Source organism: Amblyomma mixtum, chromosome 2, assembly GCF_055824585.1.
Source record: "Amblyomma mixtum isolate Tamu chromosome 2, ASM5582458v1, whole genome shotgun sequence".
Taxonomy (NCBI): domain Eukaryota; kingdom Metazoa; phylum Arthropoda; class Arachnida; order Ixodida; family Ixodidae; genus Amblyomma; species Amblyomma mixtum.
Window position 1 is genome coordinate 280,881,714 of NC_143013.1, and position 23,632 is coordinate 280,905,345.

The 23,632-nt window shown below is 45.5% G+C and overlaps 1 protein-coding gene across 1 annotated transcript; it reads left to right on the plus strand.

Moving 5' to 3' along the window:
- LOC149364164 (cytochrome P450 3A41-like) lies at window positions 1-21,730 on the plus strand. Its single transcript, XM_089570043.1, has 14 exons — window positions 1-53; window positions 2,014-2,110; window positions 3,189-3,241; window positions 4,441-4,537; window positions 6,262-6,381; window positions 8,027-8,115; window positions 9,066-9,211; window positions 10,083-10,198; window positions 10,833-10,923; window positions 13,233-13,390; window positions 15,293-15,381; window positions 16,979-17,116; window positions 19,148-19,310; window positions 21,629-21,730. The coding sequence occupies exons 1-14, from the start codon at window positions 1-3 to the stop codon at window positions 21,728-21,730; spliced, it is 1,512 nt and encodes a 503-aa protein (XP_089426169.1).
- Window positions 21,731-23,632: the final 1,902 nt, after the last annotated feature.

Here is a 23,632-nt window from a genome sequence, read left to right on the forward strand (position 1 = left end):
ATGCTGTACGTATTTGCGACATTCCTTGTTTTTGCGGCGTCTCATTTGTTCTGGTAAGTGCACCTAGTTTTTCTTTACATTCTGGCAGAAACAGTTTTCGCCTTGTGGTGAACTTAGGTGAACGTTGCAGATTGAAGCTAGTAAAGAAAAAAGGCAGAGGAAATATTTCTGGGGTCAGCGAAGGCTGCGTAATTTCTTCCTCGCTATGTCACAGCAGTACTTTCTGCTGCGTTACAACTGCTTTTGTGCGGAGTGGATAGCGATATCAGAGGTATCAAGAGAGCAGGAAAGTTTGGACTCCTTGTAGATATGGTGCCCTACCAACGCCTGCCGCCGATTCGTTGCCACATGTGTGCTGACAGCTCTAAATTGTAGTGTATTTCGTCATTTGTTTTATACTTCACTGTGCAGTGTGGCGTGTCCATATTTGCTCGCCAGAGTGCTTTGAAGAGCGCAATAAAACGCGCTTGAGCGCTCTTTTGACTGACCAATTTGATACCCGTCATTGTCTTGCGTTATTATATCCTAGACAGAAGAGTCTTGATCTTCTTGTTGCACTGACCCAACGTGCTGGTTTAGTCGCTATGGCGTTCGGCTTCTGAGCCCGAGGTCGCGGGATCGAATCCTGGCTGCAGCAGCCGCATTTCTATACATGCGAAATGCTGAAACGCCCTTGTCCGGCGCGATGTCAGTGCACGTGGAAGAAGCCCAGGAGGTAGGTAGGTAGGAGGTGGCAAGCAAATATGGGAAATATTAATCTGGAGTTCTCCCCAATGGTGCCTCTCATATTGGGAAAGGTTACATCGCTAATAAGGACAAGGTCGAAAATAAAGGAACCCAAAACTACAAGGACGTGTTTCCCAGTAAAGTTGAAACGACTTACCCGGTAAAGGTTCAAGTCAAAGAACCCCGGCTCGTCAAAAAAATAACAAACAAAAAAAACTGGAGTCCTCATCTATGGTGTCCTTCATAGTCCATGGTTTTATTTTGCTCATTTCTTTCCCCTTATTATGTTTATAAACACGATGTATTTCCGAGCATCCTTTACAAAAGCCTGCCCGGTACTTTGGTCGCTTGAAACGTAAGGTTCTCCTGATTTCATATGCGATCATCTCAGTCAATATCTTGTCGGCAACGGACAGTAAGGGGATCGGTCGGTGATTTTTGAAGTCCGCGGCGTGGCATTTTTCACGGATGGAGTTATTTTTATGGTTAGCTTAAGGTTTCTCTGTGCTCAAGTTCGTGAGGCACTGCGTATAGAAAGTGGCCAGTTTTTCTAGCATAACCTTCCCATCGTCCTTCAACAGATCTGCAGGTGCCTCATGCTCACCAGTTACCTTCCTCTTTTGAATTGTTTCCAGTGCGTGTTTAATTTCCTCTTTCGCTTCCATCGTCATGGTTACTTCTCTGCTTTGCATTCTCGTTGTCAAGAGCTGTGCGTGAGGAAAACCTACAAGGCTGACGACGAAGCTGAAGTTGAAATGCACTCCTTTATTTCGCACTAACTTGAACCGAATAATGCAGATCGTGACTTCCTTACGACGGTTTGTTTAAGTTACTTAAAGGCACATTCACCACAGAGGGTAACGAAGGCTACAATGCGTGCCAAAAACGGTGCCATACGTGCTTTTATGATATGAGCCATAGAATCACGTTGAGCGATAAATTAAAATTTTAATATAGAAATAAATGTGACCTAAGGAATGATGAGTAATGAGATGTGTTTCTACAGTGGATGTGGATGGGAACCTCAAGAAATGTTCTCCATCAGATGGAACATGGATAACTCCTTTAGACAAGAGTATATTTTTTGTCAGTACGAGTAGGCCTGAGCAAGAATTGAACTTGAAGGTTACCGCGATCCGAATGAAAGAGAAAAATTACCCTGAAATTTGAAAATTTATTACTCAACTAGTGCGCATGAAGAAAATATCCTTGGCAGACTACAGCCGTGGTTGCATAGGTACATTACAGGCTGACATCATACTTAATTTATATTTCACTTTGTTCTAGGTGGGTGAGAAAGACTTTCACGTTCTGGAGCGACAAGGGCATTGCGCATCTTACTTTTTGGCAGCACCTTCGTTTTTTATACGACATATTCACAAAGGTAAGTTACAAAATGCTGTTGGTCTCACTGAAGAAAAAGAAATCAGTTTGTTTGCGGATTTATATTCGCAATTGACCGAGGCGACAAAGACCGCTTTAAGTCATCATGGCATAAATCGTATTTTGTCATTGCAACGTAATGCTTCCTTTTTTTTCGATTGTCATACAGCAAGCAGAATTCTTCTTAATTTGTTTCTAGTGAAAACAGCGCTTGAAAAACAAGTGCTGACTACACAACGACCGACACAAGCGTTTACGTCTGTCGCTCTCTAGTTTTTTTGCGCCACATTTTTCAAGCGCTTTTCTCGGTACAAGTCAAAGTACCCATGGACCAGCTACGTTTTTCAGTGTACTTACTTTGTCTTTTTATTGAAAGGTGTAAAGGTGCCACTGACTTGTGTCAAGGAGTTACTTTACGTTATAGTGCACACTATACAAAATTGGCATGTTTTGGAACGTGTCAGAAAAGCTGCAATACATGATGCGCCGAACAATTGGCTGACGATAACGTGGTTCGGTAATGTGATTTCTGAGCGCGCCTGGTGCGGTGTTTGAGCCGTGGGTGCACTACGGATAGATAGAAGATATGAGCGTCCCTTTTGAAATGGGGAGGAGAGGGGGGGGGGGGGGGGGGAGGCTGGCAGCTGCCTCAACGCTGGTTTGCCATACTAGGCCATCTCTTAAAGGGAGGCCGCCGCGGAGCCCGTCTTCTGGCAGCCGCTGTACCCTACACCTTCGGTTTTCTCTTCGCGGTTTGTTCGCTATCGCCGTACTTTCCTCATTCGCTGTCTTTCATCATCAGCTGGGCTGCTCGTTCGCTCTGCTGGCTGCGCCGCCGACGACGGCGAGGGACGCCGCGCAAGCCATGAGCGGGTGCTTAGGAGCTGCGCTCTAAAACACGGGCTTATCATTTACGACAACGGTTTGCATCTAGCATTCAGCAGGCCCGGCATTAGAGCTCTTGAACAATACTCGAAGGCCAGGACTCGGCGCTCATCTCTGTAGTGTCTAATAAACGTGAAATGAGACGCTTACTTTCTGAAGTGTCCTCTCGTAGATTTGTTTGCTTTCCATTGCAGCCGCTAAATGAAGTGCTCCACCGTAACCACAAATGCTATGGCCGTGTTTATGGGTAAGTGAACAACTCCCAACAGCCAGTAATCTTAATGCACTATTAAAATAAGGCGCTAACAAATCTGCGTGTATCACAGAATGCTTGGCAAGTGTTTGTCTTAGTTAAAATGTTTTGTTTCTCGCAGCATCAGCCTATGTTGTTGGAAGGGTTCAGTTTTGAATTACATAGGCTTTTCATTGCTGCAATCATTTTCAAAAGTAACCTTTTCTTTAGGCCTCGTAGCAAAGCATAAAACACTGAAAAAAGAGAAACTGGCTGCTACGCGAACGAGAGTAATTATTCAGTGTCTGGTTTTGGAGTGCTGTCAACGCAGCCCTGACATTCATGCGCATGCCGCAGATCACTTCGACCGCTGTGACAGTTTTCCTTATGAAATCGAAACTAAAATTTCACTGTGTATAAGTAAAAAAACCAGGTGACTTCAATTATTGCTCTGCGATTGCTTTAACCCTACAGAAATAATCTGTCGCTTCGTCAACTGTGTAGGGTTTAGGGGCTACGCTGTGTGCCCGTGATGAACTTGTGAGACTGTTACTGCAGCACCTGCAACGTAATTTTACCTGCACACCCCAATTTCGCGGGAGTTACGTGTCTGTTCGTTTAGAGGGTCTTACTGTTTTATCAAGCGGAGAGGTTTTTATTGACGTTCGAACCTAATTCCCGATGAAAGAATCGTATCCCTTAAAGCACGCTGTGTTTAATTCCGTGCCTCTTTTGTGGTGCAGAATGCCAATCCAGCGATTTCAATATCATAGAATTGCGTGGAATTTTCTGATAGCTTATAAATGGCCACCTTCATTTTGCGCACCAGGTAATGACGTAATGCAATAAAAACCGGCCCAGCAACAATACTTTGTGCATCTTAAACATCTTTAAGCTATTTATTGGAGTGAGCCTTATAATTCTCGCGAACTGTATTTCATCCTAATAACCTTACGTAAGCACATCGTGAAAAACGGGAAAAAGAACTTGGCACCGTTGGCTCAATATTTCGACGAGTAATAAAGAGGTCACCCTGCTGCACGAGTTGTATGCAAGATTCGAGAGAGATATTTTTGATAGAAGTCATAATGCATAACGTGAATGTCTTTCAGTACTGGCTTATATTAATATAACTTACAGTGAAATCGAGGAGCATAGTTACGGTGACATTATTTTTTTTTCAGCGTATATCAACAGAGGTTTCCCTTTTGTAGGTCGTACCAAGGAACCGCTCCAACGCTTGTGGTGGGAGACCCCAATATCATTCGGGAAGTCCTGGCCACAAAATTTCAGAGCTTTTCCGACAAATCGGTGAGAGTTTTATGCACAAGCAAGGAGCAAAGCCAGAGAACAGGCTCCACACTCTATATTTAAAGCATCTTTGCCACACGCAAAAACAAATATTTTTATATACAAAAAAAATGTTGCCTCACAGGATCATTTAGGAAGCAGTGAATTAACACAAACACGGGATCGAGTGGTGGTTACAGTAAACCTCGCGTGTCGACTGGTTCCCTTCTCCGATTGCTATAGCGAGAAAGAACTGATGTGGCGAAGGAAATGACAGTAGAAAGCACAAAGTGCGTGTATGTATATATATATATATATATATATATATATATATATATATATATATATATATATATATATATATATATATGTATATATATATATAAAACTGAAGGGAAAGTATGTTAGAATTTCGGCCGCCATTCGAGAGACAGCTGTCAAAACAAACTATTAATACAGATTTATTGCCGATCCAAACGATTCCATGACTCCAGCAAGATGCACGGGCAGTCGTAAATCGCGGAACGGAGTCTAGTACCTCTTTCATGTATGAAGCTTTGCCAACGAACTCGCCGGCTTTCGATGGTGGGCTACACGCGAGGCCTTCAACTGGTGCTCTTTCACGCCACCTGTTCTTCACGCCGTTTCCTTCCTTCAGTAGTAGACGCGTCATATATTCGACGTGCATACGGACGCTTTCTTTCGTCATTTGGACTCGGAAGCGGAGTGCACGCTCAATTCGCGCCGATCCGCGCCAGTGTAGACCTCCGGCAGCCGACGACGGAACTCTCGCCACGTGTTTAAAACGTCTCCGCGGCTTCCAAGCCATGTGTGAGCTCCATCCTGAAGACTCGCTCTATGGTCCCTCAGGTTAAAAACAGCGACGCGCTCAAACTGAAGCAACCAGCAATCCACAACTATAGAAAAAGTGCCCGTTGAGTGTGTTTTGAGCCTGCGGGGTCTGCAAGGTGTAGTGGGCTGGTGTGGCACAGGTGGCTTGCGTAGGAGTATAGGAGCAGCTGTCATCATGGCGGCCTCTGTCGCCCGAGCTCTGGAGGCTGCCTCTGGATCCTGCGACAGAAGCGACGCACCGGGGTGTCAAGTGGCATAGGGTTGGGGTAACGACTGGCACTCGGGGGGGTTCTTGGATATATCCTTTACCCGACGCCGCCACCAGATTGCCACATACTGGTTAGACAAGCGAGTTTAAATACCTACAGAGAGGAAAGAGCAAACGGCAATGGTGGCGGAGACCTGATAGTGGAAGCACTGAATATCGTCATCTTCCACGCCAGCTATGCCTTCTTTGGGGATGCAAGGTGACGACAAGGGGGGGGGGGGGGGGGGGGGTGGTTCTTGGATAGCGTTTACACGCCGCCTGCACCAAATTGCCACATACTTGTTAGACAAGCGTGTTTAAATACCTCCAGACAGAAAAGAGGAAACGGCAATGGTGGCGGAGACGTGATAGTGGAAGCACTACATATCGTCATCTTCCAGGCGAGCTATGCCTTTTTTTGGCGATGCAAGGTGATGACATTATTTTTTTTGTTAATTTATACTAGGGATTTGAAGGTTCTCGTGATTCAGAGAAGTCGCAGATGCAGCCCTAAAAACATCTCAAAAAGAGTCAGAAGAGTGCTGTAGCAACAATGACACGAATTGACAGAATGAACGTACCATATACGGGTTGTATTATCATCTGGTGTGACAATCTTTTGAATTGACTTTAATTATTTTTGCAGGCAGCTCAGCGTATTGGAAACGACCTCTGGCGCAAGGCCATTGATAACCTCTCAGGCGACGAGTGGAGGAAGGCAAGAAACATATTTACGCCGGCGCTAACTGTCACCGGGCTAAGAAGAGTAAGTGTTTTATGTCAGGAAAGCTCCCCATTAACCAGTCCTGAAATACGACGAGCCCATGTTTTGTTTCGCCCTGGTTTGAAGATCTGCTCGGTTCAGATATTTCGTGCGCATAAATTTATTTCATGAGTAAGATTTGCTCACTTCTGCTTTTTATATTCTCAACTCTACCGGCACAAAAGTATCCAGGATGTTTCTTCGTGGAACGAAGCCAATAGCATTGGTATTAACCGGTGGATGGATGCAACATTTGTCGGGCTGAAAGTCGGAATCGAATGCTTTGATGCATGCTCGTGAACTCTCGTGATCACTAACAAACGCGGTACTCGTGTGCGAAACTCAAAAGTACTTACTTATTGAGATATTTGTTTATGCAAATATGTTAAAACAGGGTTAGATACTTGCTGAAAATCCGCACTGCTGCATTGTTTGCGCAAATAGAGCAGCAGAAAAAGTTGTGGATTTTTTTGATTGACCGAAGAAACATCACTAAGGAAGACTTACAGGTGTGCTGGAACAAGCGGTATCTTTACGACACGTTACATATTGCAGCGCGATTGGAAAAAAAAACTAACTCTACATTTCCGTTTTGACAGTCTCAGCACTGGAATGAAACATTGACTAAAAGACCCTAAAATGCCTTTAAGACAAAGACTTAACATGAATGAAAGCACAAGAGCAGAAATTTTCATGCTTGCATGCAAGTTTGGGCGAGAGAAGTTGCTAAACTACCGTGCAAAAATTTAATTGAACGCTGCTCACCGGGCAATGGGCTTCAATCCCAAGGTTCCTACATTATAGGGAAGCATACGCTTATTTACAAACGCGGCTTCGATCCCGGACGCGGCGGTCGAATTTCTATGAAGTCGAAATTATAGAGGCCCGTCTACTGTGCGATGTTAGTGCACGTTAAAGAACCTCAGGCGGTCGAAATTTCCGGAGCCGTTCACTACGGCGTCCCTCATAGCCTGAGTCGGTTTGGGACGTTAAAGGTGCACTGAAGAGGATTCTGAACTTGTCTTTTTGCCGCGGGAACTCGATCTACACGTTCCTAGCATTCTTAGAAAGTGCAACTTATTGCCCTGTATGGCCGATTTCCCTAATTAAATCGAATTAACGTCCGGCTCCCGCCCTTTTTTTTTTAATTCTCCCTCGTACAATGGGCGGAGTCGACCAACGCGTGAAGTTCCTTTCAGCCAGCTCCGTGGAGGCTTTGCTGTCGCTTCATTTTGTTTTTTAGCTTTCCATGAATAAATAGTTTCATTCGCAGATAATATAGCCGCAAAATAAGCCCGCATAAATAAAAATACGCGCGGACTATTTGCTACTACGGACTACTACGTATTACTCCGCCGATGGCAGAGCGGCAAGCCGCCACGGGACTGAGTGAAAGGCACTCCACGCGTTGGTCGACTCCGCCCACCGTACGAGGGAGAATTAAAAAAAAAAAAGGGCGGGAGCCGGACGTTAATTCGATTTAATTTGGGAAATCGGCCATGCAGGGCAATAAGTTGCAGTTTCTAAGAATGCTGGGAACGTGTAGATCGAGTTCCCGCGGCAAAAAGACAAGTTCAGATTCCTCTTCAGTGCACCTTTAAATTCCCATACAAATAAACAAGCTTATTTACCGACGCTCTCATTGCAGATTATGATCAAGCTCAAAACCATCGCTGAAAAACTGTCTTCTCGCATCGTTGACGCAGCCAACCAAAACGAGCCTGTCAACTTCAGCGAGTGAGTTTCTCCTCGAACGCTAAGTATCATATCAGCACAAAAAGTGCTGGCGCAAATACCTGCTCCACCAGCTCCATTTAAAGTGCTCAAGATTCAAATTTCGGTCGGAGCAGTGGCGCGGCTGCTTCAGCTGCGGTGAGTCACGTGGTCTGACGTCACAGCCACGCCTCCAGCGCTCCTCCTGCTGAAGGTCAGACTGCAACACCCGATGACCTTGGCGAAACATGGCGTAGTGGAGCTCTCGCTCCAAAACCTAAGTGGGCCACTTAAGTTACGCGACCTTGTCACGTCATCACAACCTGCCTATCGTTTTGTGGTCAAACTGCCCACCGCTTCCGATGGCAGTGAATTATTGATCGGTCACGACTGATCCCTTGAGAAGAGAAACCAGGGTTTCACAAGCACAGTCTGTGGCATCACCTGCCATCGCAGGGCAGCGGCGCAACGCTTACCGCTGCACCACTTCACCTGTAGTAGTGTGAGGACTCCCAGTGATCTTGAATGTTAACTGTAGAACGAACAAATCCGCATATATGAGCGTTAACCTACTAACGCTATCACGTATATCATTAAGGCGGAGCTTAAGCGTCGTGTCAAATTTTTTTCTCAAATATTTGAACTGGAAGCTCTGAGAACACGGCATATCGCACAGGTAACAAGCGATGTATGTTGCAGGATTCTGCGGCGAAAAGCTTTTGAGCAGTGACTGAAATACAAGAGTAATTAGTGAACAATGTAACAGTTTTCGTTCTCAGGTGCAAAACCAGAAAATCTTGACCCACGAGCTGTGGCTCTACACCGTCTAAAAACAACATAGGTGTTGTCGTAAGCACGACCAAAATGATGCCCTAGTTGCTTCTTTTGGAGATTCGAAGGAGTTTCATACAAACCCAGCGTACAAAAACCGACCGGAAAGATGTCATGCAACAAGAAAAAATTGTTTGTTGTAGGCTTGCCTTTCATACGGCGCTGGATACTGCGGCTGCTTTGAACTACAGCATTGAGTTGGACAGCAAGAATGAGCCGAACCACGCCCTAATTAGGTGTCTTGAGGGAATATACTTTAGTGAAGGTGGATGGAAAGTCCTGATGCTATGTAAGTATAACTGAATTTTTCTGGGGGCAATCACAATTACAACATTTTATTCACTTTTCAGTCAAATATTTCTAATAATTAATCGAATGTTACAACAATTCATTCACAAACAAGATTGTTTACCTTATGTATCTAATGATAGTAGTGACTGGCTCCGAACGTTGAAGAACCAAATCGTGTCTTTCTACCTAGGTTTTCTGTTTATTTCGTCGTTACGTTTTCTACTCAGGTTTGTTCATTGTTATGAGTACAAATCTGAGATGTGTTAGCATTTGAAACTGCCATTAATACAAATGCACTCTCTGCACCAATGCGACCGATACTTCACAAAAACAGCTTAACATATGGAGAAGCAGGAGAACGCCGCCTGGCTGTCATAGCGAGCAGACATGCCTCGCTTCGGCTCCGACGAATTTTCACGCTGGTGGCGTGCAAAGTGCTTCATAGGCATGAAAACCAGTGAGGATACGCTCAACTTTACGACGGGCATCATAGAGGCGGCTGGACCGAGCCTCGAGCAGCTCTGTCGCAACGGCCTTTGAGGTCACCCGATTTGACGAGAAGTAAATTACACAGAAGTTACCGTCGCTTGCGGTTGCTGTGCAAGACGGAGAACTTTCTCGCAGTTTCTCAGTTTCTCGCAACTGCTATTCATGCTTGCATTTCTTTTCTTTCTACAACACGCGAAGCAATCACGTAACCGTTCTTTGACGTGACTGCGCGTTCCCGGCCTGCAGAATCATTCTCTGGCCAAATGTTGCACCTCGAATGACGTCATGTGACTGGCAGGGGCGAACCCAACTCAATGCCTAAATACCCTAAAAACACGTGTCGCTGAAAAATTCTACTTTTTTTCTTCTTATTCTTGCAGTTTTCATGCCGAGTGTATTCAAGGTGTTGCAGCCTGATTACCCGAAGAAAGCCAGCACAGATGTTTTCAGAGCGTATGTCGCACATCTGATACAAGATAGAGAGTCAAAGATGAAGGTATGCGAAAATATGGCTTGAGATTTTTCATTAGCATGAATGACTATCATGTGATTTTTTACATCACATCAGGGCGGCAAGCGCTTTTGGGAATGGCGCATACTTTTTTGAAACTAAACACTGCCTCATTTTACAGATCTCATTTGTTAAATAAAACTGAAACAAATAAAAAAGTTTTTATGGGTATATGGGGGTTTAACGTCTGGAAGCAGCTCAGGCTTGAGGGAGGCCGTAGTGAATGGCTGCGGAGGTTTCGACCGCCTGGGGTTCTTTAATGGGCACTGACATCTCACAGTACACGGGCCTCTAGAATATCGCCTCCATCAAAATTCGACCTATGCGGCAGAGCGCCATAACAACTGAGCTATTGCAACTGCCAAATATTAGCCTGTGAAACCACGCACTACCTCGACAGACTTAAACGCGCACAACACCGAAAGTATGGTGCTAAGCTCACGGCATGTTTTCAGCTGCAGACATCTACAGTGCGAGGAAAATCGTGGCAGTTCTTTTATTCAGTGGTCGCTAATGCGGGACAGGCATATTTGCCGTGTGGCAGTTAAAAACAAATGTCTTGTTCTGAGAAGATCTTTGTGTGTGGGGTAAAGCTGCATTTTTAATCATTATTTTTCAGGATGAAGACGACTTCCTTCAAGTGTTTATGAATGCGAACTATGACTGGGAGAGAGCTGGAAATAACAACTCAGAGAATGCTGGAAAGAAAAGTGAGATTTACTGATTGCCCCATCATTAGGAAGCTCTGAACTTTGACCGTTGTATGTCATGGGATGGAATTATATAGATTATGCATTGGTTTCAAAATTCTAATTTCGGGAATTTCGAACAAACTATGAAAACCATTCTTGCACGTGGCTCACGTGACCAAACAGGTACAAATGGACGCTTAAATCGCTGTCGTCAACGGGCTAATTAAGCGGAATCTATCAAACGTAGTTCCAACCAGTGCAGCTAGTGTACATGCTAGTAATGAAAACACAGAGGTGGTGGTAGTTCTGTGTTATCCCATTCAATAGAATTAACATAGCACGCCTGTGCTTCAGCTGTTCGCCTTCAAATTTCGCATAATTGCACATGCATGCAACGGCGATCCACGCGAAACTCTTCCCCGTTGCGACGGAGCTTTACATATGGCGTTTTTACTATATTTCTATCCTAAAGCAAAAGGGAAGCAGCTATCAGCTTTACCTGCCACTGGAAACCGATAGGAAAAGGAAGGTCGTATGCAACAGCTGCGTTACGTCTGTCATACAGCGTGACGTCATACCTTTGATTTCACCGCACTGATTTTTGTTTGTGTTGAGTCCGATGAAAGCATCATAAAGGTAAACGTGAATGAATTCTTTCAAATTGAATCTCTGGTTAGAGTTACGGGGGTTGGCAGGGAACAAGTGTTATGGAAATCAACGAGCGAGGTCTTTGTTCTGCAGTATGAAAGCGTGGTTGACAAGGATGGCAATGAGCGCGACTGAAAACTTGCGTCAGCAGCTACTGCCCAGATAATTAACTGTTGTAACAGTATAGGAGGAGGTTCTCTGACCTGTCTACCTGCTGCCGTTAAGTGCTTTTATTTCTTGTGTTGGGGTACCTGCGATAACTTCTCGTTGGGTGCGGGCTTCCTCTCAAATTTTTTCCTTTTTTTATTTCTTGAGAGTTCTACAATAAAGGGGTATAAGTGCGCAAAATCGGTCGGGGTTCGCACAAAAATACAAAGCCAAAGCGAAAGCTTCATGAGTTCGTAGTAGCTTTGTACATGCGGCAACTTCGTATTATATTTTTCTTGCTTCAGCGTGTTAGTTTCCTGCGCCCAGCATATCGCTTTGCAATATCAGGCAGATAGATTAAGCAGGTAGGTTAACTTTCTTGCTTGATTACAACAATAGGTTCTGAGGACAGGGGGGATGCTAACAAAGCGATGTTTTATTTATGGTTGGACGCTAACCTTTAGTATAAATTTGTCTATATTTAAATCTGCTAAGTTGTAGTATATTCAGACGCCTTTACCAGTCCACTAAATGCTTTTTGCGTAGTAAAAGCAGCCACGACAGCTAGGGCTGCTTACGTGGGTCTTAAACCCAGTGCTATTAACGCGCTATCGCAGATGAGAGTTTTACGGCCCTTTCGACCTCGCTGTCGCGTACTGTCTAGGAGCGCACTGTGAGCGTTTTGGGAGCGAACCTCTTGGAGAGGGCTACTGGAGACTGAGAACATGTGCGAATGTTTGTGATAGACACACATGCTGCATGAACTCTATACTGTGAGCCAAGATTGATGCAAATTTTTCCTTTGTTTGTGTGGTTGTTGTCTCTTTTGTTGCGTTAATTTTGCAGTTCGTGAGCTGTAAAAGAGGTAGGAAGCCTATAGCCATGGGTTGGGAGAGATTTTGGCCCGAAGAAAACGAAATGCGTGCGGCCGAGATATAACTCGCGGTAGTTGAGTTGGCGAAGGCCAGACGCGGTAGCCGGACAGTGGGCCCGAGGCTGACGGAGATCCTGCTTGGTGTGGGCTCCGGCCTGCTTAGAGTTCCAGGCAGAGACACCTCGCTTGGTGCGGGCTGTGGTCTGATTCCCGGTGTTACAGGGGGTCAAACCCTTGGCGAGCTTTAGTGCCCAACGCTTGCTAGTGACACTTAACGAACCATATGTAAACAACTTTGAGACTAGTTTGTAAATTTTAGAAGAGGGCTCTGATCTCATTTCCTCGTGTCACCGAATCAGCGAGCATATAGTCTTACCCGAGTTTCTCTTAGGCTTCACACAAGAATCTTGGCTGGGTTTTACTGTGTAAAGTAGTGTTTTTTGACACTAAAAATGAGTAAAAAATACTGGGAAGAAAAAGAATACTGCTTTGCAGGTGCTACCGGAGGCTTGAAGAGAGCTTTATAAGGGCTTGTCCCAAGCTGAAACAGAAAGCAGCGAGCCAGTGGCTTTGTTAAATTGTGATGCATTTTCTTGTCCTGACGACATACGTAATCAAACATGAGGAGTCCTAACACTTTGCCCAAATATGTTTCCAGAGATGTCGCTGGATGAGATAACAGCGCAGGGTATCAGTTTCTTCATCGGCGGCGTTGAGGGCGGCTCGATGACCCTTGCGCTTTCCACATACTATCTGGCTCTCCATCCTGAATGTCAGGACCGTGCGATTGCCGAAGTGGACAAGGCACTCTCTGAGGTACCGGTAAACCGTATGGCTGCTTGTGTGTGTAAAACTATATTAGCATACAGGGTAATGGATCTCACCGAAGTACCATTCGATGCCACGGCTCGAACACCCTTAAAAAAATAGGTGAATAAACGAGTAACACAAGCTCGGTCCTATAGAGGACCAAATTTTTACAGGTATTTTTACTCCTTCGTCGTTCATGGCAAGGAGTGCCATGTGCAAGTATTATTCAGGAAAATGTCACAAGGTGATTGTCTCCTTATTCTCAGTGTGCTGCCAAGTTACTCTTCGACGAACCAAAAACTCGAACACCCAAGATCGACTGTAGTGCGGTACGGCAGTAGCTTACCGTCTGCATTTTCAGTGTCTCGAAACACAGTTCGTAATTTAGCATCTACCATAGTCATAGAAGGTGCTTTAATACGGCAAGCAAGAAGTAACGTTTTCCTTCGGATGTGATATAAAGTTTTATGCATGATGTGCGTACCAATATTTCTTTATTACATATGCGCTTTGTTAGTTGCAACCTTTGTGCACATATTCATCCTGTTCGCTGTGACTGCTGGATGAAGCAAGAGCCTTTGTCGGGCAACGACTTTAGCACTTGCTCTTTCTCCTTTCTCCTGTATGGGAAGGATGAATAAACTTCAAACTTCAAACGCTGGTACGTAGTTGTGTTGCTCTTTCGTGTTATTTCAAAACGTTAGTGACAGTTACTTTAGTCGAATATTATTTCTCAACGGTGAACTAGTCTTTCTTTATTTAGCAAATAATATAACTTTGTGTGGCCAAGAGTGATGTAGAAACAATCGTGGCTTTCTTTTAAACTATAAGTAGGTGATTTATACTAACTAACGCTTAAACGACCGCATTTACACTTGTGCTGATAGAAGAAGCTCTAATAACTTTTGGAAAAAGTAACAACGTGGAAGCTGAATGATAATCAAACAAAAGGGTTAGTGAAGTTGTAATTCAAAAGTCATTTTGTAATCTTTTAGCTACCCTGTGAGTTTTAGCTACTCTGTGAGTAGAGGTCGGCACTTCACGCAGTCAGCGTTTTGACGGTACCGATGGCACTTCCGCTGAACCTTCGCGGTTGCCAGAAAATGACAAACGCCAATGCACGGCTTCGCGCCAGAGCCCACTCTTGCAGCGGGAAAACCTACTTAATTGAGTGACGTCCCTAAGCGGGCGTAGAAAGTGAGCAACGAGTAGAAAGCTGGGGACACCTGGTGGAGAGATTGACCTGCCGGTCTGCTAAGATGTATATGAGGGAGGGGACAACTGCTTGAAGAGACACAACTGCACTGCATAATTCAAGGTGGCAAATGTTTCCCCGTGACCCTCATGTGCAGTATTTGCTTGCACCTGATTTTAAAAATTATTCAGCAGTCAGCTAGCAGTGAGGTACATGTAGGTGAGCGTGAGCTTTCTCGATTGGAACCCATTTTATAAAATCGGAGTCATTGGGCTATTATTAGCTTTGCAGTTTAAAAAGAAGTATCCAACTGCTGCTTATGCGAGTTTTTGCGGCTGAAGAAACAAAACAAAAAAACGAGCAACATTGAAGATAAAATAGCAGAAAAGAGCAGAGCAGTCTGAGTTTTCGGCTTTGCACTCGATTAAAACATACAGGCGTTAAAATAAGTATTGTGAAAGTTTAAGCTGATGAGGAGAAAACCGAAGCATAGTCAATAGACACTTCACTCTGGTGCTAACACGCAGAATCGTGTGTGAATTAGGCAGCTCAGCGTCTGGTTTACTTTCCATTGTTTAATTAAAAAAACTCCGAGAATACACCATGCCTAAGTCATGTAACACATCAAACTAAGTAAACAGAAATAGACTGCCCCGAAATATTCACGAGGTGATGGGATGTTCTGCCAACTTTATGAATTTTTCTGCTTTCAGGGTGACTTAACGTACGATGTTCTGCAAAAGATGTTGTATCTCGAGGCTTGCATCAAGGAAGCGCTGCGAGTATGCTGTCCCGACAATATGTGAGAACCACATCAGCGCTATACCTTTCGTGTTTTTCGTGTTGGATAAATGAGCTCATTAATAATGGCGGAATACTTTCCTCGTTCGCAGTGAAGACAAGCCTAGACACTTTGATCGCAGTATAGGAAAGAAAAGATGCTCATGCCCAATTTGTTCCCAAGCGTGAGCAGGGAAAGAAATGAGCATATTGGCATAAACGAATATTAGTATGAATGCATGGCAGGCTGCTCACAACCCAGTGGGCAGGTGAGCAGCCTGCTACAAGACAGACAGACAGAGACAGACAGACAGACAGACAGACAGACAGACAGACAGACAGACAGACAGACAGACAGACAGACGGACGGACGGACGGACGGACGGACGGACGGACGGACGGACGGACGGACGGACAGACAGACAGACAGACAGACAGACAGACAGACAGACAGACAGACAGACAGACAGACAGACAGACAGACGGACAGACGGACGGACGGACGGACGGACGGACGGACGGACGGACGGACAGACAGACAGACAGACAGACAGACAGACAGACAGACAGACAGACAGACAGACAGACAGACAGACGGACGGACGGACGGACGGACGGACGGACGGACGGACGGACGGACAGACAGACACAGACAGACAGACAGACAGACAGACAGACAGACAGACAGACAGACAGACGGACGGACGGACGGACGGACGGACGGACGGACGGACGGACGGACGGACGGACAGACAGACAGACAGACAGACAGACAGACAGACAGACAGACAGACAGACAGACAGACAGACAGACAGACGGACGGACGGACGGACGGACGGACGGACGGACGGACGGTTTCTGCGGGTCTTGCGGGCTTCAGGAAAAAAAAGCATTTTTTTTTGCTAGCGCATTAAAACAACCACATTCCGTCGATGGCATCTGAACCCACTACCTCCAAATTTCACGTCCGTTGATCTGCCGACCGATCTACGTCGGAGGTTGTCCAACCCTACCAAAATCAGCAACTCTTGACCAAATTGTTTTTGAGTTTATGAACGAAATTTTTTAATAGAATGAAAGATTGTCGCATAACAGTCAATATAACCGCAGATCACCTGACGGCAGTCTTACATTTTTTTATTCTATTAAGGTTTTTTCTATCGTCAAATGTCTTCCCTATTGGTTTCCGATGGTAGTCTTAACTGTTCGATGCGATCGATGGAAACATTTTAACAGAAATATTTTGCTGCATATGAGAAGAATGGACCATTTACCTTCATTGATTTCATAACAGTTTCGTCTAATTTTTTTACTTCAAAATTCCCCCCCCCCCCCATAGTTGGACATGATTCGGGAGTAAATGCGTTGTGTATAATCTTACCTTGAGAGCGTTTGTTAGTGCCACTCTCCTAAATAGTAATGGACGTAGTACGTCGTATATAGGAGCGAGTGTAACGTGGAACGTGATCGAAGGGCGAAGGCGAGAGCTGTTAGTCTCCTGAGAGCGTAATCGTTATGCAGTGCTGGCGTCGTCCAAGGCTCCTCTTGTAGATGTGAAGATTAGCATGGTATAATCTCTCTTTTCTCCTTTTTGTTGTTCGCCATGCTTGCCGCTCAGAATATTGCGACTCTGCACTGAGGAAACCACCGTTGCTGGCATCCATTTCAAGCCTGGAATGTGTGTGGCCATCCCCTTGCCGTGCGTTCATCGTGACAGCGCATACTTCGCGGAGCCTGAGAAGTATAATCCAGATAGGTAAGTGTGAATATCATTCCAAGAATGCCAGGATACCAGCTGCCAGTTAGGTCCGGTGCCTTTAATAGCGCCGTCCCATTTATGGAACTGAATTGATGACTGTTCTTTGGCTCAAGGTGTTCGGCACAAACAGAAAGCAACTTAATAGCAAGAGGGCAGTTCATAGCTCTGCAAAATTTACATTGCTCTTATCCCCTGTTACTGCTTCAGGCTGTTTAAGGAGATTACATAGCTACTGTTCATTGTTATCGTTTTCTTGACCTGCAAAAACAAATAAACAGAAAGCCTGGCTCAATGGTTAGGAAACTCGGCTACTGAATTGGAGTAGTGGGGTCCAAAACGCAAAATGCACCCATGTGCTGTGCGATGTCAGAGCAAAGGGATTGCCAGGTGGTCGAAAGTTTTCTGGAGCCCTCCACTTTGCCACCTGCTGCTCTCTGTATTCTTTCACTACTCCTGTCATCCGCTCCTTCGTGGTGCAGTTGAGGTGCCCACAGAGAAATCAGACAGTTACCACTAGATTTATTTCCCCGAAAACCACTTTCTATTATTAGTAGTAGTAAAAAGTAGACTGACTATAGAATGTTGCACGTGGAATTTATGTCTCGAAGCGGCACATGAGCTATGATAGACGCCGTAGCTCAGTGCTGCGGATTAAATTCGAGTACCCGAGGTAATTTAAAGTGCACTGAAATCGCACAGCCCTGGAGTGATTTCACCTCCTTTTCTTAACAAAATGCGGCCGCAGCACCCGGGATTCACTCATACATCCTTTGGCAGAGCAGTCGAACGCTATAGCCACTAAGCTACAGCAGCGGGTAAGTAAACAGTATTGCCTAACTACTCTGGGGCTACTCCAGTGCGGTATCAAAATATCGGCCGCTAGCTTCTTCTTTCTGTGAAACTCAGCGGTGATTACGCACAAAGAAAGCATCAGAACCAAATCGCGAGAGAAGAGAATTCGAACGTGGCGTAGTAAACACTCATTCGATGGTTAGGTTTTGTGGGGTTTAACGTCCCAAAGCGACTAAGCCTATGAGAGACGCCGTAGTGAAGGGCTCCGGAAATTTCGACCACCTGGGGTTCTTTAACGTCCACTGACATCGCACAGTACACGGGCCTCTAGAATTTCTCCTCCAAAGAAATTCTAGCCGCCGCGGCTGGAATCGAACCCGCGTCTTTCGGGTCAGCAGCCGAGCACCATAGCCACTGAGCCACCGCGGCGGCAAACACTCATTTGAGTTTGAAAGGCTGTACAAGAGAAGATGAACGAAATCTAAAGATTAGTCAAATTGCATAGATAAGGCTCCCTATTTGGCCTCGGTGTAAACCTAAAGAATGTTTAAAAAGGGCTCTATGGCAAGTCCCTTTGATGTATTTCAGGTATTGGAAACTCCCATTGTAAGCACTAGTGTAAGCTTCTCAAATATTTTGCCGGCTCTAGAAAGGTGAACTTGGAGGAACCGGAAAGAGAGTAAGCAAATTCGACTAGTAGCGCAGTTTGAAAAAAAAATTATTTAACAGATACTTTTCACGAATGGTCTTTTCGCGAAATTATCACCCTGGCTCTTCGACTTCTTTCGGGGGATGAAGTGAAGTTAAAGTGCTAGATGAACGCCAAGCAGTTGAATGTCGTTCGTCTAAACATCCGGCTCCTCGTATGTATAATACCGGCTCAAGTCACTTTGGCACCTTGTGCTGCTTTGATACTCTAGATCGAATGAACAGACAGGAGAAGATAAGGCTTGCCTATAAGGCCCTTGCAACTTGGATTTTGGAAAAGTGTGCTCACATCACTTTAAAAAAAACACCTGCTTTGATACAATAGAATGAATCAGCAGTCAGGAGAATATAAGGCATGCTTATAAGGCCCTTCCGTGCGTTGATTTTCAACAGGGTACCAAATTCCCTGTAATAAAAAAAAAACACCAGTCAGGCTAGCTTCCCTACTACAGAAGAAAGCGGCACGTAGACACACGATACATTCATGGTGGATGTTGCGCTACAACACTATTCTATGCTGTTCGTTAGGTTCCTGCTGGAGAACAAGGCCAGTATGCGGCCCTTCACCTACATGCCTTTTGGGGCTGGACCACGGAATTGCGTCGGCATGCGGCTTGCACTGATGCAGACCAAGGTGGCTCTCGTTTCAATGCTGCGTCACGTCAGGTTTGAGACCTGCCACAAAACAATGGTAAGCTTTGAAACGCTTGAACGAAACGAGGCAGATATGCGGCGCATCTCGCCAATGCGGTGAGACCCTCCACTGCGATGGATATCGTGATCCTAAGATTATAATGAAAACGGGAAAAAGATATGAGTTACATGTTCGTGACACATGTAATCGTACGGCCAGCTGGCATTTCTTTCATCAAGCCCGGCATGCTGACTATATTCATTAGGCACACAACGCGAAGTGAACGCAGCTATGATACAGGTAGATGTCTTATGCTACTAAAATGGCCCGAAGCTCTAAAGTTTGCTTTTGAGGCCCGGGGAGCCTGTCGGTGACTAACCACTCGCTCACTTCTGGTTGACCGGTGGGAAATTAGTGAGGATGACGGTCTCGTCGATGCAATGGGCAGGCGACTGGGTCATAGCATGGCACAAACTGTGCGCCCTTGGAAGCGACGCAGCGATAGGTCACGAAACAGTGCAACCCTTCATGCCGGCTGCAGTAGGTGTGAGCGTTGTGCGGCGGCCCTAAGTGCATACAGGGCAGAGAGCGAGGTGCTTTTTGGACCGAGGCTCACGCATACACAGAAACACACTGACGGCTCAGATACGCCGCTTCGGATCTTGGGCGCGTGCGCACATTAGCACAGAAACATAGGCAGAAAGGCGTACACAGAGCGGCGAAGACAGACCGATTTCTGCCCGAGGTTTTGGGAAGAGCCTCCTCTACCGTTATAATCCTGGTTAAAAAAATAGCGCTTTTCACGCTCTTGACGATTACGAAAAGGTCTGCAATCGGTTGTAAACTACACGAGTTACTCATCCGGAGCCTGTGTACGGAGCTCCGGCACTAGCTGCATGAACTTTTGGCCTAGAACAGGGTAGAGTGGGGGTCACGATGCGTCGCGCCCCCACTGTCCTCTGTTTCGTCTGGCGGTGTTTTTCAGAAGAAGATCATACACCAACCAGCCCCATTTTTTTACCTCGTAAAGTATCTTCCCGCATGCTACGCTCGTAATCAGCAAGCAGGGAATTAGCATGAATGCCGCACGGGAATTTTCCATAGCTGCTGCCCGCGTAGCCCCGTCGGCAGAGCGTGGAATTAGTAATGTCTGGGTAGTAGGTTCCTGCAGTGAGTACATCATAACAGTGGTACATCATAGCAGTGGAATACGTCATAAGAGTATGTCAGAGCTAACCACAAATATTCCTATGTCATCGCAATGGCAGACTCTCCAGCGTGTGAGCAGTGCGGTTGCGATGAACATATCGGGTACCTACTCTGTTACTGCCCTCGTTTTGAGCGAGAGCGCACCTCCCTAGCTGCTACTGTACGCTGCTTTACTCTCGTCCACTATCAGAATCCTAGATTATATGGCCTTGGACAAAACCTTCCTCACAAAGGAAACCAGTGAAAGCACTCCTGGGTTTTTTAAAGGACTCGGGGTTGTGTTGCCGTCTGTAAACATTAAGCTTTAATTGTGCGCCCTCTGTCCCCTTGTCATAGTGGTCAATGGACACTTAAAAAAGTCATTTCATTGCCGCTCTTTTTCCTTTTTTCTCCCTTTGTTCCCCTCACTAAGTGTAGGGTAGCCAACTGGGCATCGCCTAGTTAACCTCCATGCCTTTCCGTCCTTCTGTTTCTCTCTATCTCTCTCTACAAACATAGCTGCAGTTTGAGGACTAAATTATCGATCATGATCATCACGAAGTATATACTCAATTTCAGACTGCATCATTGCGTAGAAAAACTGTCGTATAAATTCACTTGACCTTCTAAGCAGTGCGAAAATACGTGTAACGTATTGATGAGTCATACACGAGCCTGCTTCTTGACAAAGTGGAGGGGTTCGTTCAGTGATATCATTCATTAATTCAATCAACCCAACGCATTTGTTTTGTTTGAGTTGTGTTTCATTCATCTGCACAGCAAGAAAGTGCATCTGGAGACTTGCCAGTCTACCGTGCTACGGCTATTTTTCCATATATATAATATGGCCATCGAGGCTGTGCATTACCGCCTCCCTTAGGTTAGCTTGTCCAGATAGTAGTTGAATTTTTCGTTCACTTCATGTTATAACTCTGCTGCTTACCCTTAGTCTCTTACTAGCTGACGTGTTTTTTTTAATTATTAAAAATTATTTGTTGAGAAATATCTTGTAGGAGTACGTTAGTGGCTTGTTACTAAAATATAACTTGTTCAATCGAGGTGAAGTTAAATAAGTAACTGTTAAAGGAAACGTACTGACTCTATTATATCTTCAGTGAGTGATTTGTTGCGATTCTATCTCAAGTTAAAACTGAATTTACTAGACCTCCAACATTTTTTGTTTACAGGTCCCGCTGAAGTTTAAGCCCCGTCGGCTTGATCCTGACTTCGACGGTCCCCTGGTGCTCCGTGTCGTAACACGTCACAAATCGACTAACAAAGCCGTCTGACTTACATCTCCTTAGAATGCAAATGGCGCAGATCAGTTACGACGGCGAATGAACTTTGCACGAACAAGACGGAAAAAATGCCGCGCCTTAGGTGCGAAGACAACACGATTTCTTTTATTCTATGATGCAAAGAAGAGAAAAGCTTGTTCCTATTCCGATATTGAACAGAATGGGCAACAAGAAACATTTCGCCTTTATTAAAGACTTCTCTCGATTACTATTTTGGGACGAGTTCACCCGTAATTTAATCTAGTTCAATAATAAAGCTTGCAGTTGACAAAACATGTAGCTGTGGGCATGGTACGCGTAGTTTTTATTGTTCCTGTTCCAAAAATACCGCGAACTTGTGGCACAATAAACTTAAAACGGTCTATGATCGTACTGAAGGCGTAGCTACTCTGTGTACTGCTATTATTTACTTTATTTATTTATACATACTGCAGCATCTACGAGGCTGTTTTGAAGACTGGCATTTAATACAAAGAAAGCAAACACAGAACAACACTGAGGAGCAGGCTTGCAAGCAATTTTTAAGGATAATGAACGGATGTAATCTGCTAAGAATTCCATACTTTAACGTCGTGAAGGAAAAAGCTATACAGTCGAGCCCACTTATAACAGCCGCAGATATAACGAACGCTCGCTTAGTACGAACGAGGGCGGTGCTACCGTCAAAATATATAATGGGGCAATGGCACAGTGTCTCACATAGAACGAACTGTTGTGGCCTCAACACTCGGTTAGAGCGAACGCGAAGCTGTCGGGCCCCCGTAGTTGACCGAGCCGGCGGTGTTTGGCGCGGTTTCGCTCGACTGCAAACCCGCGGCAGGCGAATTTCGCGCACTTTGTGTTCCCCTCGCGTCGTTGGCAACGCGTCGTTGACACGCAGCTGGCCGGACCTGACGTTGCCTGGGACGATTTCGTTTCTGCTGATGATGACGCCGACATTGCGCAGCCATGCACTGACGAAGCTATTGTGCGTGAAGTGCGAGCCCTTCCTGACTGCCCAGAGACCGACGAGGACGATGACGAGGATGCTGCTCTACCGCCGGTTGCTGTGAACGCTTCAACCGCGATCGGTTACATCGCGTCGCTTAAATAACTCGTGTGCAGCAGAGGCCTTGGCGATGAACATATTACCGCGCTGGAAAAATTAGAAACGGCAGTGATGCGATCAGCTTTGAAGAAGCAGACATTCATCACGGACTTTTTTCAAAAATAAAGTTAACTTTCGTCTCGCTTGCTCTTTTAGCCCGTATTATAGGTGGTCCACTTACTACGAACTTTGGATACAACGAACAAATGCCGCGTGACGATCAAGTTCGTTATAAGTGGGCTCAACTGTATATCACCCCTGCAGAGGAGAGTTTCTCCAGGGTCTCCGATGGACTCGGATCCGCGAGTAAAAACCCCGGACTAGCGAGTCGAATGCGGGGGAAGGATGGACGGAGAAGCTTTGTTTCAGAGTCAGTCAGCCCCCCCCCCCCCCCCCCCCCCCCCCCGCTCAGGCGTCAGCCGGCGGCGGCCAAAGCTTGACTGACGCTGTTTGTTTGGACTTCTGCAGGTCTGGGTTGTGTATGAGAGCCTCTCATGGGTGTGGTGTGCGTGTGTTGTCTTTATAACGTGGGCATGTACGGATCATGTGTACCATGGTCACACATCCGTCACAGTGCTTGCATCTAGCGTTGAATTGGACTGAATATATTTTCTTGCCAAAGATTTCTGCCTTTGATGGAGTCTCTCTTGTAGCCCCACGCTGTGTGATGCGCATTGAAGTCGCCCAGGACTACCAGCTAGTTTCCTCTAGCCTTTCAACGAGCCCGAAGGGCGGGGGAATAAAAGCGCTTACCGAGTGGCTTCCAATCTAGGTAAACTTCAATAAATACATGATACATGTATTTA

Coding starts and splice junctions, on each gene's coding strand:
- LOC149364164 (XM_089570043.1), top strand. CDS start 1: ATGCTGTACGTATTTGCGACATTCCTTGTTTTTGCGGCGTCTCATTTG. Junction 10,924..13,232: donor AGAGAATGCTGGAAAGAAAA/GTGAGATTTACT, acceptor ATATGTTTCCAG/AGATGTCGCTGGATGAGATA. Junction 13,391..15,292: donor TGGACAAGGCACTCTCTGAG/GTACCGGTAAAC, acceptor TTCTGCTTTCAG/GGTGACTTAACGTACGATGT.